Genomic DNA, 17,259 nt, shown 5'->3' with positions numbered 1-17,259 from the left:
TCCGTCTTTACGAGTGCAGGCACTTCCTTCATCATCCTTTACAGGGATCATAAACGTGTCTGACATTGAGGAATATTTAATGGGCCCCGTCCTGTGATGTCATCTCCGGTGCTATGAAGCCTCAGCCGCGCTCCCCTCTGCACGAGTCAGGCCTCATTAATGGATTACCAGCACCATCATTTGTTTCCCAGCAATATGATACTTACAGGATGATGTAACAATCAACCAATCAGTCAATATAGAAACATAAAAAAAACCCAACCTACTATGGTATAGCGTGTGAATGACAGAACCGGACAATGTAGAAATATTGTCAAAAAGACGGCAAATAACTGCCATACAGTGCCGAGCCCTTGTGCCATAATGCTATATAGCATGCAAACACCAGGTAGTCTGCATACGTCAGTGTAATAGCCCCATAGTATATGATCCAGATAGTCGGGTACTGTGATGTGGTTTCTTTGTGACAGGCGTGAACAGAGCCTTATTGTACCTTCCCAGGATCTGTGTGATGCACCACAGTCCATCTGCTTTTGGGGAATGGCAACTCTGTATGTATCTCGTAGCTCCAGTTTATGTAATCAACCATCTCATGTGTAAGGGGGCAAAAGCAATCAAGCATTTCAATTTCATTGCCTTATTCTTTGGTTCTTCCAGGAGCGAAGTCACTGACAGGCGTCTGATCGTGTCTGACCCGCTCTCCCCATAGAGAACACATATAGGCAGAGCCCAGTAGCCATGCATCTGGGGGAGTTCAGGAGACAACTGTTTGTTATTGGCGATCTAGGGTGCATGAACACTTTAAAGGGGATCTTCAGAGATTAAATAAATGTCAGTGTGAGCAGCCTCTTCTTACCTCAGCACCCCTGGTATCTCAAGTATTAGATCAGGGTGGACAGCAGTGTGAACAGCCTTTCTTACCTCAGCATTATGCAAGCTCCAGTATTAGATCAGATAGGGTGGATAGTGGTGCACGCAGCCTCTTCTTACTTCAGCACCTCTAGTATCTCCAGTATTAGATCAGGGTGGACAGCAGTGTGAGCAGCATCTTCTTACCTCAGCACCTCTGGTATCTTCAGTATTAGATCAGGGAGGACAGCAGTGTGAGCAGCATCTTCTTACCTCAGCACCTCTGGTATCTTCAGTATTAGATCAGGGAGGACAGCAGTGTGAGCAGCCTCTTCTTACCTCAGCATCATGGAATCTCCAGTATTACATCAGATAGACAGGGTGGATAGCGGTGTGCGTAGCCTCTTCTTACCTCAGCACCCCTGGTATCTTTAGTATTAGGAAGGTGACATAAGGCAACAAGATGTTAAACATGATTGAGGACCATTATAAAAAGTGTAACGTATAAATTAATAATTAATTGTCCAGAGAAAATTCTTGCCATGGATATCAAAAAGTGATAGACTAGCTATCAAAGTATAAACATACAGGGGGGGGGGGAGAACAAACTCCAAAAGATAGCCAAAGTCTATAAAAATGCTTTATTGTACAGGGCATGAAAGTGGTGACAACAGCAAGCAGCCACCAAACAAGCTAAAAGCAGGCGCACTGGGAACCCAATAAGCCTTTTAAAGTATCAAATACACGTGATAATTATAGTTACAAACAGGCGTCATATATACAGATATCAACCCAGCTCCACAGGAGATCTGGATATATTAGAACATACAGTCAGCATAGAATACAATACGACAAAAGTAAGTAATACATCACCCAAGTAAAGTCAGCAAGTGCAGGCAGACAGGGGGTCCCAGCGCCCGCCCCAGTATAACTATAATTATCACGTGTATTTGATACTTTAAAAGGCTTATTGGGTTCCCAGTGCGCCTGCTTTTAGCTTGTGTGGTGGCTGCATGCTTGCTGTTGTCACCACTTTCATGCCCTGTACAATAAAGCATTTTTATAGACTTTGGCTATCTTTTGGAGTTTGTTCTCCCCCCCCCCCCCCCCCTGTAGTATTAGATCAGGGTGGACAGCAGTGTGAGCAGCTTCTTCTTACCTCAGCATCATGGAATCTCCAGTATTACATCAGATAGACAGGGTGGATAGCGGTGTGCATAGCCTCTTCTTACCTCCGCACCCCTGGTATCTTTAGTATTAGATCAGGGAGGACAGCAGTGTGAGCAGCGTCTTCTTACCTCAGCACCTCTGGGAGGACAGCAGTGTGAGCAGCTTCTTCTTACCTCAGCATCATGGAATCTCCAGTAATACATCAGATAGACAGGGTGGATAGCGGTGTGCGTAGCCTTTTCTTACCTCAGCACCCCTGGTATCTTTAGTATTAGATCAGGGAGGACAGCAGTGTGAGCAGCCTCTTCTTACCTCAGCATCATGGAATCTCCAGTATTAGATCAGATAGACAGGGTGGATAGCGGTGTGCGTAGCCTCTTCTTACCTCAGCACCCCTGGTATCTCCAGTATTGGATCAGGGAGGATAGCAGTGCTCGCAGCACACACACTCTGTGAGGGCAGGTGTGGAGCTTCGTACTTCACATGCTCATGTGCACCTTTCCTATTAGAAGAGATTTCCCAGTATCATTATCCTCCATCTGCAGGATATATATTGGGATAACCTGCTATTCCCTGGGGGTCTGACCGGTAGGACTCAGGTGATCCTGAAAACGTGTCTGAAGCACCATATGATTGGGCTTTGTCTTGAATGGAGTGGGTCCATTTTCTGAGACTGCAGACACAGCCGATCTGTAATTTCTCAGGGGGTCCACTTCCTCCAGGTCATGAGACGCAGGCTCAGAGCCATTGGCCTGGGGAATGTGTATTCTGAAGTGACGAACTATATTATAAATGAGAATATTTTTTTTTAATTGAATGTACAGTGGGTATGGAAAGTATTCAGACCCCTTTACATTTTTCACTCTGTTTCATTGCAGCCATTTGGTAAATTCAAAAAAAGTTCATTTTTTCTCATTAATGTACACTCTGCACCCCATCTAGACTGAAAAAACAAATGTAGAAATGTTTGCATATTTATTAAAAAAAAAAAAAAAGTAAAACTGAACTATCACATGGCCATAAGTATTCAGACCCTTTGCTCAGTATTGAGTAGAAGCATCCTTTGGAGGTAGTACAGCCATGAGTCGTCTTGGGAATGATGCAACAAGTTTTTCACACCTGGATTTGGGGATCCTCTGCCATTATTCCTTGCAGATCCTCTCCAGTTCCGTCAGGTTGGATGGTGAACGTTGGTGGACAGCCATTTTCAGGTCTCTCCGGAGATGCTCAGTTGGGTTTAGGTCAGGGCTCTGGCTGGGCCAGTCAAGAATGGTCACAGAGTTGTTCTGAAGCCACTCCTTTGTTATTTTAGCTGTGTGCTTAGGGTCATTGTCTTGTTGGAAGGTGAACCTTCGGCCAAGTCTGAGGTCCAGAGCACTCTGGAAGAGGTTTTCATCCAGGATATCTCTGTACTTGGCCGCATTCATGTTTTCTTCAATGACAACCAGTCGTCCTGTCCTTGCAGCTGAAAAACACCCCAATAGCATGATGCTGCCACCACCATGTCTCACTGTTGGGATTGTATTGGGCAGATGATGAGCAATGCCTGGTTTTCTCCACACATACCGCTTACAATTATCATCAAAAAGGTCTATCTTCGTCTTATCAGACCAGAGAATCTTATTTCTCATAGTCTGGGAGTCCTTCATGTGTTTTTTAGCAAACTTTATGTGGGCTTTCATATGTCTTGCATTGAGGAGAGGTTTCCGTCGGACCACTCTGCCATAAAGGCCCGACTGGTGGAGAGCTGCAGTGATAGTTGACTTTGTGGAACTTTCTCCCATCTCCCTACTGCATCTCTGGAGCTCAGCCACAGTGATCTTGGGGTTCTTCTTTACCTCTCTCACCAAGGCTCTTCTCACACAAGTACTTTGTTTGGCTGGACGGCCAGGTCTAGGAAGACTTCTGGTGGTCCCAAACTTCTTCCATTTAAGGATTATGGAGGCCACTGTGCTCTTAGGAACCTTGAGTACTGCAGAAATTCTTCTGTAACCTTGGCCAGATCTGTGCCTTGCCACAATTCTGTCTTGGAGCTCCTTAGCCAGTTCCTTTGACCTCATGTTTCTCATTTGGTCTGACATGCACTGTGAGCTGTGAGGTCTTATATAGACAGGTCTGCGCCTCTCCAAATCAAGTCCTATCAGTTTATTTAAACACAGCTGGACTCCAATGAAGGAGTAGAACCATCTCAAGGAGGATCACAAGGAAATGGACAGCATGTGACTTAAATATGAGTGTCTGAGCAAAGGGTCTGAATACTTATGACCATGTGATATTTCAGTTTTTCTTTTTTAATAAATATGCAAAAATGTCAACATTTCTGTTTTTTCAGTCAAGATGGGGTGCAGTGTACATTAATGAGAAAATTAACTTTTTTGAATTTACCAAATGGCTGCAATGAAACAGAGTGAAAAAATTAAAGGGGTCTGAATACTTGCTGTACTCACTGTATGATTATATCACAGGTCACAATAGATCTATAGACACCTCTTAGTTTCAGGTTATTATGGAAGTAAACAGCTGATAGGTTATCGTCATAGATTAGTTATATTTGTGAACTCTGCGTTTGTTTAGTGACTGGTAAGAAGTGACCTGCGCTGACATCCGGGCGGCAGCAGAGCAGCACTGTATACAGTGTAGAAGTAATGGTAGCTGAATGGGAAGGTTTTTATACATCTGCTGAGCGGAGTATATGGATACAATAGTCCGTATATGGTTCCATATAAATTCTTTCCTTGAAAACCTCTCCTATTGGGACTGGAGTTCTCGGATGATGCAGGTTTGGGTCAAGGACTTTACCATGAATCATTTGCAAACTTAGGACGTTCCTTTATGTGACATGAGAACGTTACTGCCATCTAGTGGAAATAAAGGGGTACTCCCAGTAAGCACAATTCTGATCACTGGCCAACAGTGAAAATGTTTCTGAAATGAAAATAGCTGGTTTGTAATAATTTTAGCATCCTAAAAACGAATATGTTACTTAAAAATCATTATTAGCTCTTGTTGCTGAGATACAGGTCATTTAAGATTATTATGCAGGAAAATAGGGAAATTTTGAATTTTCAACAAATGTGTATTGGTAAACCTGATTACAGACCTGTTGAACCAATGTCAGCCATTTTATTCATTGTGTCTGCATAGTTTGTACTAATTGAAGTCTCTTTCTCTTGTTGCAGTAATTTTGTGGAGAGAATTTACACTTTGAAAATGCCTCGTAAATGTGCAAATATTGTTAACAATTTTTGTTACGTGTGTGGTTATGTGACATTTGCCAACCAAAGAAGACCAATTACTCCACTTGTGAAGACTGCTTACCATCATTACTTTGCTTATACGTGGCACTTAAATACGTGGCACTTATACGTGGCACTTAAATACGTGGCACTTATATACGTTGCATTTTGAGACCTATAATTTTTCCACATTTTGGTCCACAGAGTCATGTGAGGTCTTGTTTTTTGCGGGACGAGTTGACGTTTTTATTGGTAACATTTTCGGACACGTGACCATTTTTTATCACTTTTTATTCCGATTTTTGTGAGGCAGAATAACCAAAAACCAGCTATTCATGAATTTCTTTATACCGTTCTGCGTTTGGTAAAATTGATAAAGCAGTTTTATTCGTCGGGTCAGTACGATTACAGCGATACCTCATTTATATCATTTTTTAATGTTTTGGCGCTTTTATACGATAAAAACTATTTTATAGAAAAAATAATTATTTTGGCATCGCTTTATTCTGAGGACTATAACTTTTTTATTTTTTTGCTGATGATGCTGTATGGCGGCTCGTTTTTTGCGGGACAAGATGACGTTTTCAGCGGTTCCATGGTTATTTATATCCATCTTTTTGATCGCGTGTTATTCCACTTTTTGTTCGGCGGTATGGTAATAAAGCGTTGTTTTTTGCCTCGTTTTTTTGTTTTTTTTCTTACGGTGTTTACTGAAGGGGTTAACTAGTGGGACAGTTTTATAGGTTGGGTCGTTACGGACGCGGCGATACTAAATATGTGTACTGTACTGTGCAATTTATACTCTTGTAATGAATTCTTATCGCTACCTACAGCACATACTTCCATGGCGTGTATCTAAAAAACGAGAGCTAATTAAACAATTCTGTGGGTATATTTGAGTTTCTCGACCCAAAATTAGTAATATTTGCCTATTTTCATCAAAGAAACATAAAAAAAGTTGTTTTTTGTTGGCCTGTGAATTGAACATCTTTGTGGCCAGCATCCTGCTGTATCATCAGCATTAACAGCTACATTAAAGGGGTAATCCAGCGCAGCTCGCATCTGGAGGTAAGCGGGGCGGGGGGCGGTGACATCCAGTCTACTGATGGTTCCCGACCTGCCTGCACTAGTCTGAAGAGGTCTGTAAAAGTGACGCCACCGGTCCCGCTCACCTCCGAATGTGGGTATGGACCCTGATTACTCCATTAACTGGGGGGGGGGTTGCTTTTCAGAAAAGATACCTGATGATAAAACAAAAGTGTTTGTGGGCAGATTGGCAGCAATTTTCTTGGATATGTCACATTCCCAGGCATGACACATCTACGTGTGTTCTGTTCTTCTCAAAAGAATATTAACAGAGTTTTGCAAGATGTTACCAACCACAGGCCGAATGTACGATTGAAACCGAAGATATGAGCAGGTAACCTGCTGTAAGTAAAAGCAATAGTGCCTATAAATAACATGGGGCACTTGGTAAACACTGTTGTTGATCAAAAATGTAAAGCCATCCCACCAGCGGCAAGGTAATACCCACATTGGATGGTCTGATTCATATTGACGTCACTTTGATACATGGAAAGGTTTTAATATTAGAGGTTAGGACCTGATTGTGAGAACACCTTGACGCTGGTGGGATGGCTTTTACATTTTTGTAAACAGCAGTGTTTACCAAGTCCCCCATGTTATTTGTATGCGCTATTGCTTTTACTTATATACTTGCAGCAGGGTATGTGCTCATTTTATTTCTATCTTAGGTTTTGTCTGTTTAATGCCCAGTGTGAACAGGCTCCTATGTTTTGCATACATACTTAAGTTGTGCAATCGGTGGGGCTCTGGCTGCATGTACCCCCTACCATCTGTGAATGGTGCAATAGTGACAATGCTGGACCACCTCCACGCTTACATGGCTTATGGCAGCGAGCGTGCACGTGTTCGATCACCACTTCCATAGTGAACACTCCAGTCACATTGGCCCCCCGATAGAGATCGCGTGTAGATTCAGGTTGCCATATAGAACAATAACTACCACTACTTGGCTTAAATAAGATCAATTATGTGTAAAAATGGGGGAACATTAAGGTGTTCGGTGATATTAATCCACACAAGGTTTCACAGATTACCTGACAGAAATCCATAGAGGAAGTGTCATCAGAATCTCAATAATGTGGCCTTAAAGTTAATATTTATCTCTTGGCATGGAAGTAAAGGTTCTGATTTGTCATGTACATCAATGGAGTCTCATATTATTTTATCAAAATGGCAAAAATGTAAATTTGAGGTGGGTCCCTGAGGCAGGTCCATGAGCAGGCCCCGATCTACAAGTTGCGGCCTACCTCTTGGCACATGTCGGGAATGTGGAGCCACTACAGACTATAACTGCAGGTTTATTTGACATTCTCATTTTTTAAGTGCCTATGGATACAAGACTGCGCCTGATGGTAAATCCGGCCCTGTTAATCATTCCCTCACATTCATCTACTATATGTGGGGAAAAAATGTGTTTTGCATGCCGCCATCTAATGTCATCCATTTTGTTTCCTTCATTCAAGTATCATGGCTTAACCGTGGTGTAGAGCGGACCTCGCCTCCAGTATGAGCAGCGACTGGGACATGACGCACTTTTATGTACAATAAGGTGTACGCCACACACGGACTTGTCGTCTGGTTTCTGTGGCCTCCTGCCCGCCCCGAGGAGTCCTAAACCATGAGTGAAGGAATGACTGTTCCTCAGAGACATCTCCCAACCTACAGTTTGGGGGGAGCTGCCCCCATCATCGTCTTATAGATATTTCAGAGCTCTGATACATGAAGCCGAACCCAACAGCTGTCCGTTCCCTCTGCCCCATCACACTTCTTTAGGATGCTGAGATCTGGTGCTGTTTGCTGTTTGTCACCTTTTTCCCTCCTTTGAAGAGCTGTGTGTAATTGTCACTGTAGTGATGATATAGAGAAAACCTGGTGATGGCTGACTGTCCTCTTGATATTCTTCACATATAGCGGTTTTTGTTTGTTTTTTTTACCCTGCATGAAATAATTATAGTATTGAGAAGAACACTGAGTACATTCCGCCCTTTTTAAATCTCAAATTAATTTTTTTTAATGCATTTTTTTGTTGTTGCGGATTCTGAAGTGTCATTGTCTCACTCTTTCTGCCTTTGGAAGATGAAATAGATCTTAAAAACTTAACAAAAAAATGCTGTAGCGTGAAAAAGAAATGCAAATCTCAAGGGAAAAAAATGCAATATGGGGAAAACATTTTAAAAAATCATTATTTTATGCTATAAAACACTGCATTTTTTTTTACATGCGGAAATGTTGAAAAAACGCATCCAATACGCAATGTTTGAACAAGCTGTTAAACAGGTTCTCTAGTGCTTCCTAATTAGTGAAGACGTCCCTTTTAGGCTACGTTCACATTAGCGTTAAGCTAATGTGCGTCGGGTTTGCGTCGGCGACGCAGCGGCGACGCATGCGTCATGCGCCCCTATACTTAACATGGGGGACGCATGCTTTTTTTTTGTTGCGTTGTGCGACACATGCGTCTTTTTTGCCGCAAGCGTCGGACCAAGAAAACGCAACAAGTTGCATTTTTCTTGCGTCCGATTTTCGGCAAAAACCGACGCATGCGTCGCAAAACGCAGCGTTTTTGCGTGCGTTTTGACGCGTTTTTGCGTGCGTTGTGCGTTGCGTCGCCGACGCAACGGCGCACAACGCTAGTGTGAACGTAGCCTAAGAACACCATATTGGGTTCCATAAAATAAGGCCTTTTGTAGATGAGTAACGTGTTTGCATTTTGGTTCTCCAATCTTTACTCCTTTTGATTCATGCAAAGTAAGATCACTTGTGACCCTACGGCCATGTTCAGACAGCACAGACAGCAGTGCCTGGACTTACAGCTGAGTCTTCGGACCCGAATTTAGAGCCTAATTGCTTATGAATCTGTAACTTGGGGGCAGGAGACTCCCGTCTAGTCTGTGCATTGTGTAATTCCGGCTAAGGACTTGTTCAGACGAGCGTGTATGTGCTCTCTGTGTGCACCATTATAGCCATTGTGCCCGTACACATGCCACTGGTCTGCATGGAAAAAAACCTGCAATATGCACTGCTTTCCAAGCTCTGTGAAGATTCTGAAGTCACATAGTCACTGCAGACGTGACTTACCCCAAGATCTTACCCCAATGTTGTAGTAGGTATAATGTTAGCAAATAACTTCAATTAGAGATGTAGCATAGTTCTTCTGATTAGCTATGTCACTCTTCCCATGTGCCGGGCATCGTGGAACTTAGGTGTCCATTAGTGGTTATGACTAGGGTTGAGCGACCTTGACTTTTTTAGGGTCGAGTCATGTTTCCCGAAACCCGACTGTTGGAAAAGTCGAGTCGGGCGAAATCGGCCGATTACAGCGCAAAGTCGAGGATCGGCCGGAACACGAAACCCTATGCACGTCAACGTCAATGGGGATTATTTATTTATTTTATTTTTTTTCTCTCTCTTTCGTTTTACACATTCCAAATCGCTACTGCGCACAAGCGATAAAATGATGGGCGTGCACGCCCTAACCCCTATATCATCACTCTGCCCACGCTCCTTCATTGGCTGAAAAAATGGCGCTAAACGCGTCATACGAAACGTGACTTTGGCGCCAAGATCGCGTACCGCATGGCCGACCCCACACAGGGATCGGGTCGGGTTTCATGAGACGCCGACTTTACCAAAAGTCGGCGACTTATGAAAATGAACGATCCGTTTCGCTCAACCCTAGTTATGACTAGTGATGAGCGAGCGTGCTTCGATAGTGTTATGTGAGCATGCTCAGGTGCTAACCGAGGGTCTTCGGCGAGCTTGAATAATATGTTCATGTACCCGGGGCTGCGTGTCTGTTTCATAGACAATCCCTGCATGTGTTGCGCTTGTCGAACAGCCACGAGACATGCAACCGCAGGGACTTTGAATATATTTTTTGAGCACGCCAAAGACATTCAGTTAGCACCCGAGCATGCTCAGATAACACCTGATCCCAGCATGTTTGCTCATCATTAGTTACAACCACTGGCAACCAGGGCTGTGGAGTCGGTAAGCCAAACCTCTGACTCCACAGCCCTGCTGGCAGCTGTCACTTTGTGTGTGTGTGTGTGTGTGTGTGAGTGATCGTAACCATGGATGCAAGTTGCTGCAATGCCCTGCACATGGGGCAAGTGACAAAGAGAATCAGAAGAACTGTATTACATTCCTAATAGGAGTATTTGCATGCTAAGTTTATTATTACACCTACTACATATTGGGATAGGACCTTGGAGAAGGGAATAACCCTCTAAGGACCAGATTAGTGTACGTAAATGGCAGACAGCTCCTGCTCTTTTCTTTCAGGCAGACGAGCACACAGAAATCAGTCACATCCTCGATTTGTGGATGTAAGTGGCTTGAATTTTCATCTGGCCGCCTAAACACTTCCTTACTGAAAGCATTTATAGGACTCTAGATACTGGGAGAAATTTCTGAAAACTGTCGAAAACCTATGTTTGTTGCAACAACCAATCACAGCACCGGTTTCATTTTACCAAAGCACTTGAGGAAATGAAAGCTGAGCTCTGATAGGTTGCTATGGGCAACACAGCCAGTGTTAATAAATGAGGCCTAGTCTCTTTGCAGCGTTTGGTTGTTTTTGCTAATTAACTACCAGGAGTCTGACTATGTAATACCCGGGAATTGGCCGTTTCTGTCCCTTCTTATAGTTTGTCCTACTAACTGAAGAATACATTTATAATATATATTTCTTGGGATGAGGAGTGTTGTCGTGAGCCTTTAATCTAAATATGGGGCCTCATTTATAAAACACTGATTTTTTTTTTTTTTTTCCTTTTAATAAACTCCTCTGGTTTTTGAGGGCAAAAAAATATTTTTTTAGGCAATAAATTTGCCCCATTATCTCTCAATAGAAACATGGCACTAATAAGATTCTAGTTCTGTATTATCAAATGGAGAATTCTGAATGATCAGATGGGGCTAGAAATTTTTTTTTATATATATTTTAATATTATATTCAGCTGTTCCCACGCCTATCAGAACACAGAAATGTCTGTTGCTACGGGTTACCAAGGAGGCTCATCGTTGTTTATCTCTGGACTATTAGATGGCGGATTAAAGGCATTTCAGTGTATTATATGAACAATTTTATGTAAAATGTTGGTTTTATTTGTATGATTTTTGCCTGTTATGGATGGTGCCTTTTTAGAGAACAAATTTACAATGTTTATACTGAATAATGCTGAGGCCTGGAGAGACAAGAACTTCCAAAAACGGTGTCGTTTTGGTGGAGAATAGTGAACCGGTGACTGTGCCGGTGTCATGGCCGACTCTGCTGCTTCCATGGACTGAGTTATAACTCCACAGCAAAGAGACATTAGATTGTTAGCTCCTTGGACGTGGGCCTTCGTCTCTGGACAATACTGGACTCCGATTACCTTCCGCAGCCGCCATTACTTACAGCTGTATGAACAAGTCTGTATTTGCTGTGTATTCTCAGTTTTTACCTCAAATGACTCAAAGCCTCTATGTAAAGAAATTAAAAATAATAATCCTTTTGGCTATTGTAAATGCATACATACTCTACATGTGTGTTACCCAGATCATATTCATTACAACCCCCTATACTCCCCCCCCCCCCCCCCCCCCCCAAAATAAATAAATAAAATTGGAGAAAAGATTAAAAAAAATTAAAATGTATCTCTGCCTCTATAAACACTTGGCATGTGACATGGCGCTACCCATCTGCAGATCCTACCTAATAGTGACCTACTTTTCATTGACAGGTGTGCCCCATCTTATCTTTCCTCTCACCTCAATGTTTCCTGCGATAAGTGCCAGGAGATGACCACTTTAGGATTAAAAAATATATATAGAATTTTTTTTAATATATTAGGGGCAGCACCAGGGTCAGGTTTGTGCAGGGTCTCCCTGGGCAAAGACCAAACAATCCAGATTATAAAGTAATGAATGAAGGCAGCACACCAAGCAATATGGCAAAAAAACAAAATCACGGTGGTTTATTAGCCCATAGTGGCAGTGACAACATGTTGGGTTCTGAGATATGAACCTTTTGAAATGTTGTTACTGCCACTCTTGGTTAATAAACCACCATTTTTGGTGCCATTTTGCTTGGTGTTCCGCCTCCATTTGTTACTTGACCTAGATTTTGTGATCCTCTATCAGGAGTTGTTTATGCAGTAGGTGGTCTTCTGGTGGCTGTAATGTGCAGCTTGTTGGATAGCATTAGTGTTTTGTGATATTGTTTTACATTTTTAGATAGTGGAGTCCTGCAAGGGGTCATTTCAAGTTCTTAAATGGGCAAAATTGCAAAGTGCTTGCAAACAAAGTAAGCAACTTGTACCTTTACTAAAAATGCTCTTTGTTCTCAGGAATGAAGGGATTTTTAATATGCTAGTTTACAGCTTGCTGTCTAGGTTACCGGCTACCTCCCAGGAGCAGCCGGGCCAGTTCCTGTGGTAAGGTGCATGTGTCACATGAAGGCTCTTATTATTCTTTACAACCTGCTCAGAAGCTCGTTGGCGCCAGTTACCTGACCAGCTTCCATGTTCCTTCACTTCTCCCACATGGCAGAATTAGGGCGAGCTCTTCTAGCAGCCTCGGAGAACAAAGTTTGGACCTTTGGTGGAGACAGCTGGGAGCTGTACCCTGAAGCTTCAAGGGTTGGTGAGCGCACACTCCCTAATTCATGGGTGTTGTGGTCTATCCAAGCTGCATTAGGTGCCCACACAAATCCCCATACTGATGAAAATCTAGAATATGGGGCAGTCTAGTTTATTACTATAAAGGGCATTATAGAACAAGTTCCTATAAGTATATTGTGAGCACAGTGATCACAGATGGGCAATTCATGGCCGAGACGTTTAGATCAACTTCTTCCTTCTCAGCAAATACGATGCACTTCTGGAGTCTTTCAGGTGTGACGTCATACCAGCAGGAGACCCCCAAACATTATATTGGACATGTTGTTCTACGTTTTGTGTGGCATTATGTTGGACTGTGTATGCAATGTAAATATGAATAAAGGTGTTTTATTTCAGTTTCCACATTTGTTACTAAATAAATCTACAGCAAAACGAATTGTAAAGCTCAAGTCCGGATCTGCAGGTTCTAGGCCACTCTTGTTGGTTCATCTTCTATTGCCAGATGGTCATAGAATCAGGAGCAAAAAAAAACAACAAAAAATGTAATTATTAAAGGGATTCTCTCACAAAAAAAACTTAAGATAGTGGTTGAGCTCCTCATAAAGACCCTCATAAGAACAGGGTCCAAAAGTCCCATGGGACCAGTGTTCCATTAGCTTCGGTGGGAGCATTAACGTGCATGGCCACCACTTTCATATACAATGAATGGATCCCTGTACTACTGCTACAAACACGTGATGGAGCATCCCAAGAGATGTCTTCAGAGGAACCATAAGAGCCTTCAGCAACCTATGGGCACTGGATTATAGACCCAAGCAAGAACGAGCCGTGGTGTACACATGGGGCCTTAGTTTGGCACTTGAGGGGGAATATTCACAGTAGATTTGTTGCAGAATTTCTAATACTATCACCTGATTAGAGAAATGGAAATGTTTGGCATTCATACCGGACAGTCACTCTTCAGGCCTGAACAAAAAACAAGACTATCTGCTGAACTTCCAGGTAAATCCATGTTTTTCTCTTAGCAGTTTGGGTATCCGTTATTTTCAGTGGAAGTTCAGGTACTGTTCTAGTACCAGAACCAAACTTTCTAAACCGTTTGTCAGCTACCAGAACTTTTACTGGTTGACCCATCCCTACTCCTGATCCTTCATCTTTCAGAACCATACCTGCTCTTCCCTGTATTAACAGAGTTGAAGACTTCTGACACTTCCACATTCTCCTGACCATAAAGACGAACAGTGGAAAAATCTAAGCTGCTACAGCGGTCAAAATAAAGAGAGGCAAAGACCACAACAGGGAGGAGAGGGGAGGTGGGGGTTTAAAGACCATCATTTTTTGTGACATTCATCTTGTGTTTTGGGGTTTCTTTAAACCCAACCCCCCCATCCAGGAATAAAAAACTGCAGGTAGCCAGACTACACAACCCCCATGAAACACAATAACATGAAGGCAGTCTGATTCCAGATGTCAGATGAATGTGCCAAACCTTATCAGTGTGGGAAAGGTGAATGGTCAGTCGGAATTATATAAAAAACAGTATGAGCGGGGCTTACTCCTGAGCACGTAATCTATTGACGCGCCTGGTGACTCACACATGAGCCTGACATCACACAGCGAATCTGATCTGCTCCCCTTTATTAATGGTAAAATGGGACTGTGCCATCAAGGCAAATGCTTTCTACTGGGGCATATTAACATGATCATATCCTGGACCCATATACACTGCTCCAAAAAAATAAAGGGAACACTAAAATCCTAGATCTGACAATGAAATATTCCAGTTATAAATCTTTATTCATTATATAGTGGAATGTGTTGAGAATAGAAAACCTAAAAATGATCAATGTAAATCACAACTAATATTCCATGGAGGTCTGGAGTTCGAATGATGCTCAAAATCAAAGTGGAAAATAAAGTTACAGGCTGATCCAACTTCAGTGGAAATGCCTCAAGACAAGGAAATGATGCTCAGTAGTGTGTGGCCTCCACGTGCCTGTATGATCTCCCTACAACGCCTGGGCATGCTCCTGATGAGGCGGCAGAGGCTCTGCTGAGGGATCTCCTCCCAGACCTGGACTAAAGCATCCGCCAACTCCTGGACAGTCTGTGGTGCAACGTGACGTTGGTGGATAGTGCGAGACATGATGTCCCAGATGTGCTCAATCGGATTCAGGTCTGGGGAACGGGAGGGCCTGTCCATAGCTTCAATGCCTTCATCTTGCAGGAACTGCTGACACACTCCAGCCACATGAGGTCTGGCATTGTACTGCATTAGAAGGAACCCAGGGCCAACCGCGCCAGCATATGGTCTCACAAGGGGTCTGAGGATCTCATCTCGGTACCTAATGGCAGTCAGGCTACCTCTGGCAAGCACATGGAGGGCTGTGCGGCCCTCCAAAGAAATGCCAGCCCACACCATTACTGACCCACTGCCAAACCAGTCATGGTGAAGGATGTTGCAGGCAGCAGATCGCTCTCCATGGCATCTCCAGACTCTGTCACATGTGCTCAGTGTGAACCTGCTTTCATGTGTGAAGAGCACAGGGCGCCAGTGGTGAATTTGCCAATCCTGGTGTTATGTGGCAAATTCCAAGCGTTCTGCACAGTGTTAGACTGTGAGCACAACCCCCATCTGTGTATGTCGGGCACTCAGACCAGACTCATGGAGTCGTGTCTGGACAAATGGTTAGAAACCATGTACATTTGTGGCCTGCTGGAAGTCATTTTGCAGGGCTCTGGCAGTGCTCCTCCTTGCACAAAGGCTGAGGTAGCGGTCCTGCTGCTGGGTTGTTGCCCTCCTACGGCCCCCTCCACATCTCCTGGTGTACTGGCCTGTCTCCTGGTATCGCCTCCAGCCTCTGGACACTACGCTGACAGACACAGCAAACCTTCTTGCCACAGCTCGCATTGATGTGCCATCCTGGATGAGATGCACTACCTGAGCCACTTGTGTGGGTTGTAGAGTCCGTCTCATGCTACCACGAGTGTGAAAGCACAACTAACATTCAAAAGTGACCAAAACATCAGCCAGAAAGCATTGGTACTGAGATGTGGTCTGTGGTCCGCACCTGCAGAACCACTACTTTATAGGGGGTGTCTGGATAATTGCCAATAATTTCCATCTGTTGTCTATTCCATTTCCAGACCAGCATGTGAAATTGATTCGTCAGTGTTGCTTCCTAAGTGGACAGTTTGATTTCACAGAAGATTGATTTACTTGGAGTAATATTCTGTTTAAGCGTTCCCTTTATTTTTTTGAGCAGTGTATAATACTAGAACTACAAAATAATAGCGGACCTGAGAGGTGTGGACGCTGCATTCACTATCCATATAAATAATAGCGGACCTCAGAGGTACGGCCGCTGCATTCACTATCCATATAACTAATAGCGGACCTCAGAGGTACGGCCGCTGCATTCACTATCCATATAACTAATAGCGGACCTCAGAGGAGCGGCCGCTGCATTCACTATCCATATAACTAATAGCGGACCTCAGAGGTGCGGCCGCTGCATTCACTATCCATATAACTAATAGCGGACCTCAGAGGTGCGGCCGCTGCATTCACTATCCATATAAATAATAGCGGACCTCAGAGGTGCGGCCGCTGCATTCACTATCCATATAACTAATAGCGGACCTCAGAGGTGCGGCCGCTGCATTCACTATCCATATAAATAATAGCGGACCTCAGAGGTGCGGCCGCTGCATTCACTATCCATATAAATAATAGCGGACCTCAGAGGTGCGGCCGCTGCATTCACTATCCATATAACTAATAGCGGACCTCAGAGGTGCGGCCGCTGCATTCACTATCCATATAACTAATAGCGGACCTCAGAGGTGCGGCCGCTGCATTCACTATCCATATAACTAATAGCGGACCTCAGAGGTGCGGCCGCTGCATTCACTATCCATATAACTAATAGCGGACCTCAGAGGTGCGGCCGCTGCATTCACTATCCATATAAATAATAGCGGACCTCAGAGGTGCGGCCGCTGCATTCACTATCCATATAAATAATAGCGGACCTCAGAGGTGCGGCCGCTGCATTCACTATCCATATAAATAATAGCGGACCTCAGAGGTGCGGCCGCTGCATTCACTATCCATATAAATAATAGCGGACCTCAGAGGAGCGGCCGCTGCATTCACTATCCATATAACTAATAGCGGACCTCAGAGGTGCGGCCGCTGCATTCACTATCCATATAACTAATAGCGGACCTCAGAGGTGCGGCCGCTGCATTCACTATCCATATAACTAATAGCGGACCTCAGAGGTGCGGCCGCTGCATTCACTATCCATATA

The 17,259-nt window shown here is 43.7% G+C and overlaps 1 protein-coding gene across 1 annotated transcript in view; it reads left to right on the top strand.

Annotated features, from left to right (window-relative positions):
- Positions 1-11,915, top strand: part of CXADR (CXADR cell adhesion molecule) — a 64,482-nt gene extending 52,567 nt beyond the window's left edge. The window contains exons 8-9 of the mRNA XM_077294030.1: positions 7,805-8,659; positions 8,990-11,915. Coding sequence (XP_077150145.1) covers positions 7,805-7,828 — 24 coding nt within the window. The 3' untranslated portion in view covers positions 7,829-8,659; positions 8,990-11,915. The remainder of the gene's footprint in view (positions 1-7,804; positions 8,660-8,989) is intronic.
- Positions 11,916-17,259: the final 5,344 nt, after the last annotated feature.

Source organism: Ranitomeya variabilis, chromosome 3, assembly GCF_051348905.1.
Source record: "Ranitomeya variabilis isolate aRanVar5 chromosome 3, aRanVar5.hap1, whole genome shotgun sequence".
NCBI classification, from domain to species: domain Eukaryota; kingdom Metazoa; phylum Chordata; class Amphibia; order Anura; family Dendrobatidae; genus Ranitomeya; species Ranitomeya variabilis.
This window is presented reverse-complemented; position numbering and strand designations above follow the sequence as displayed.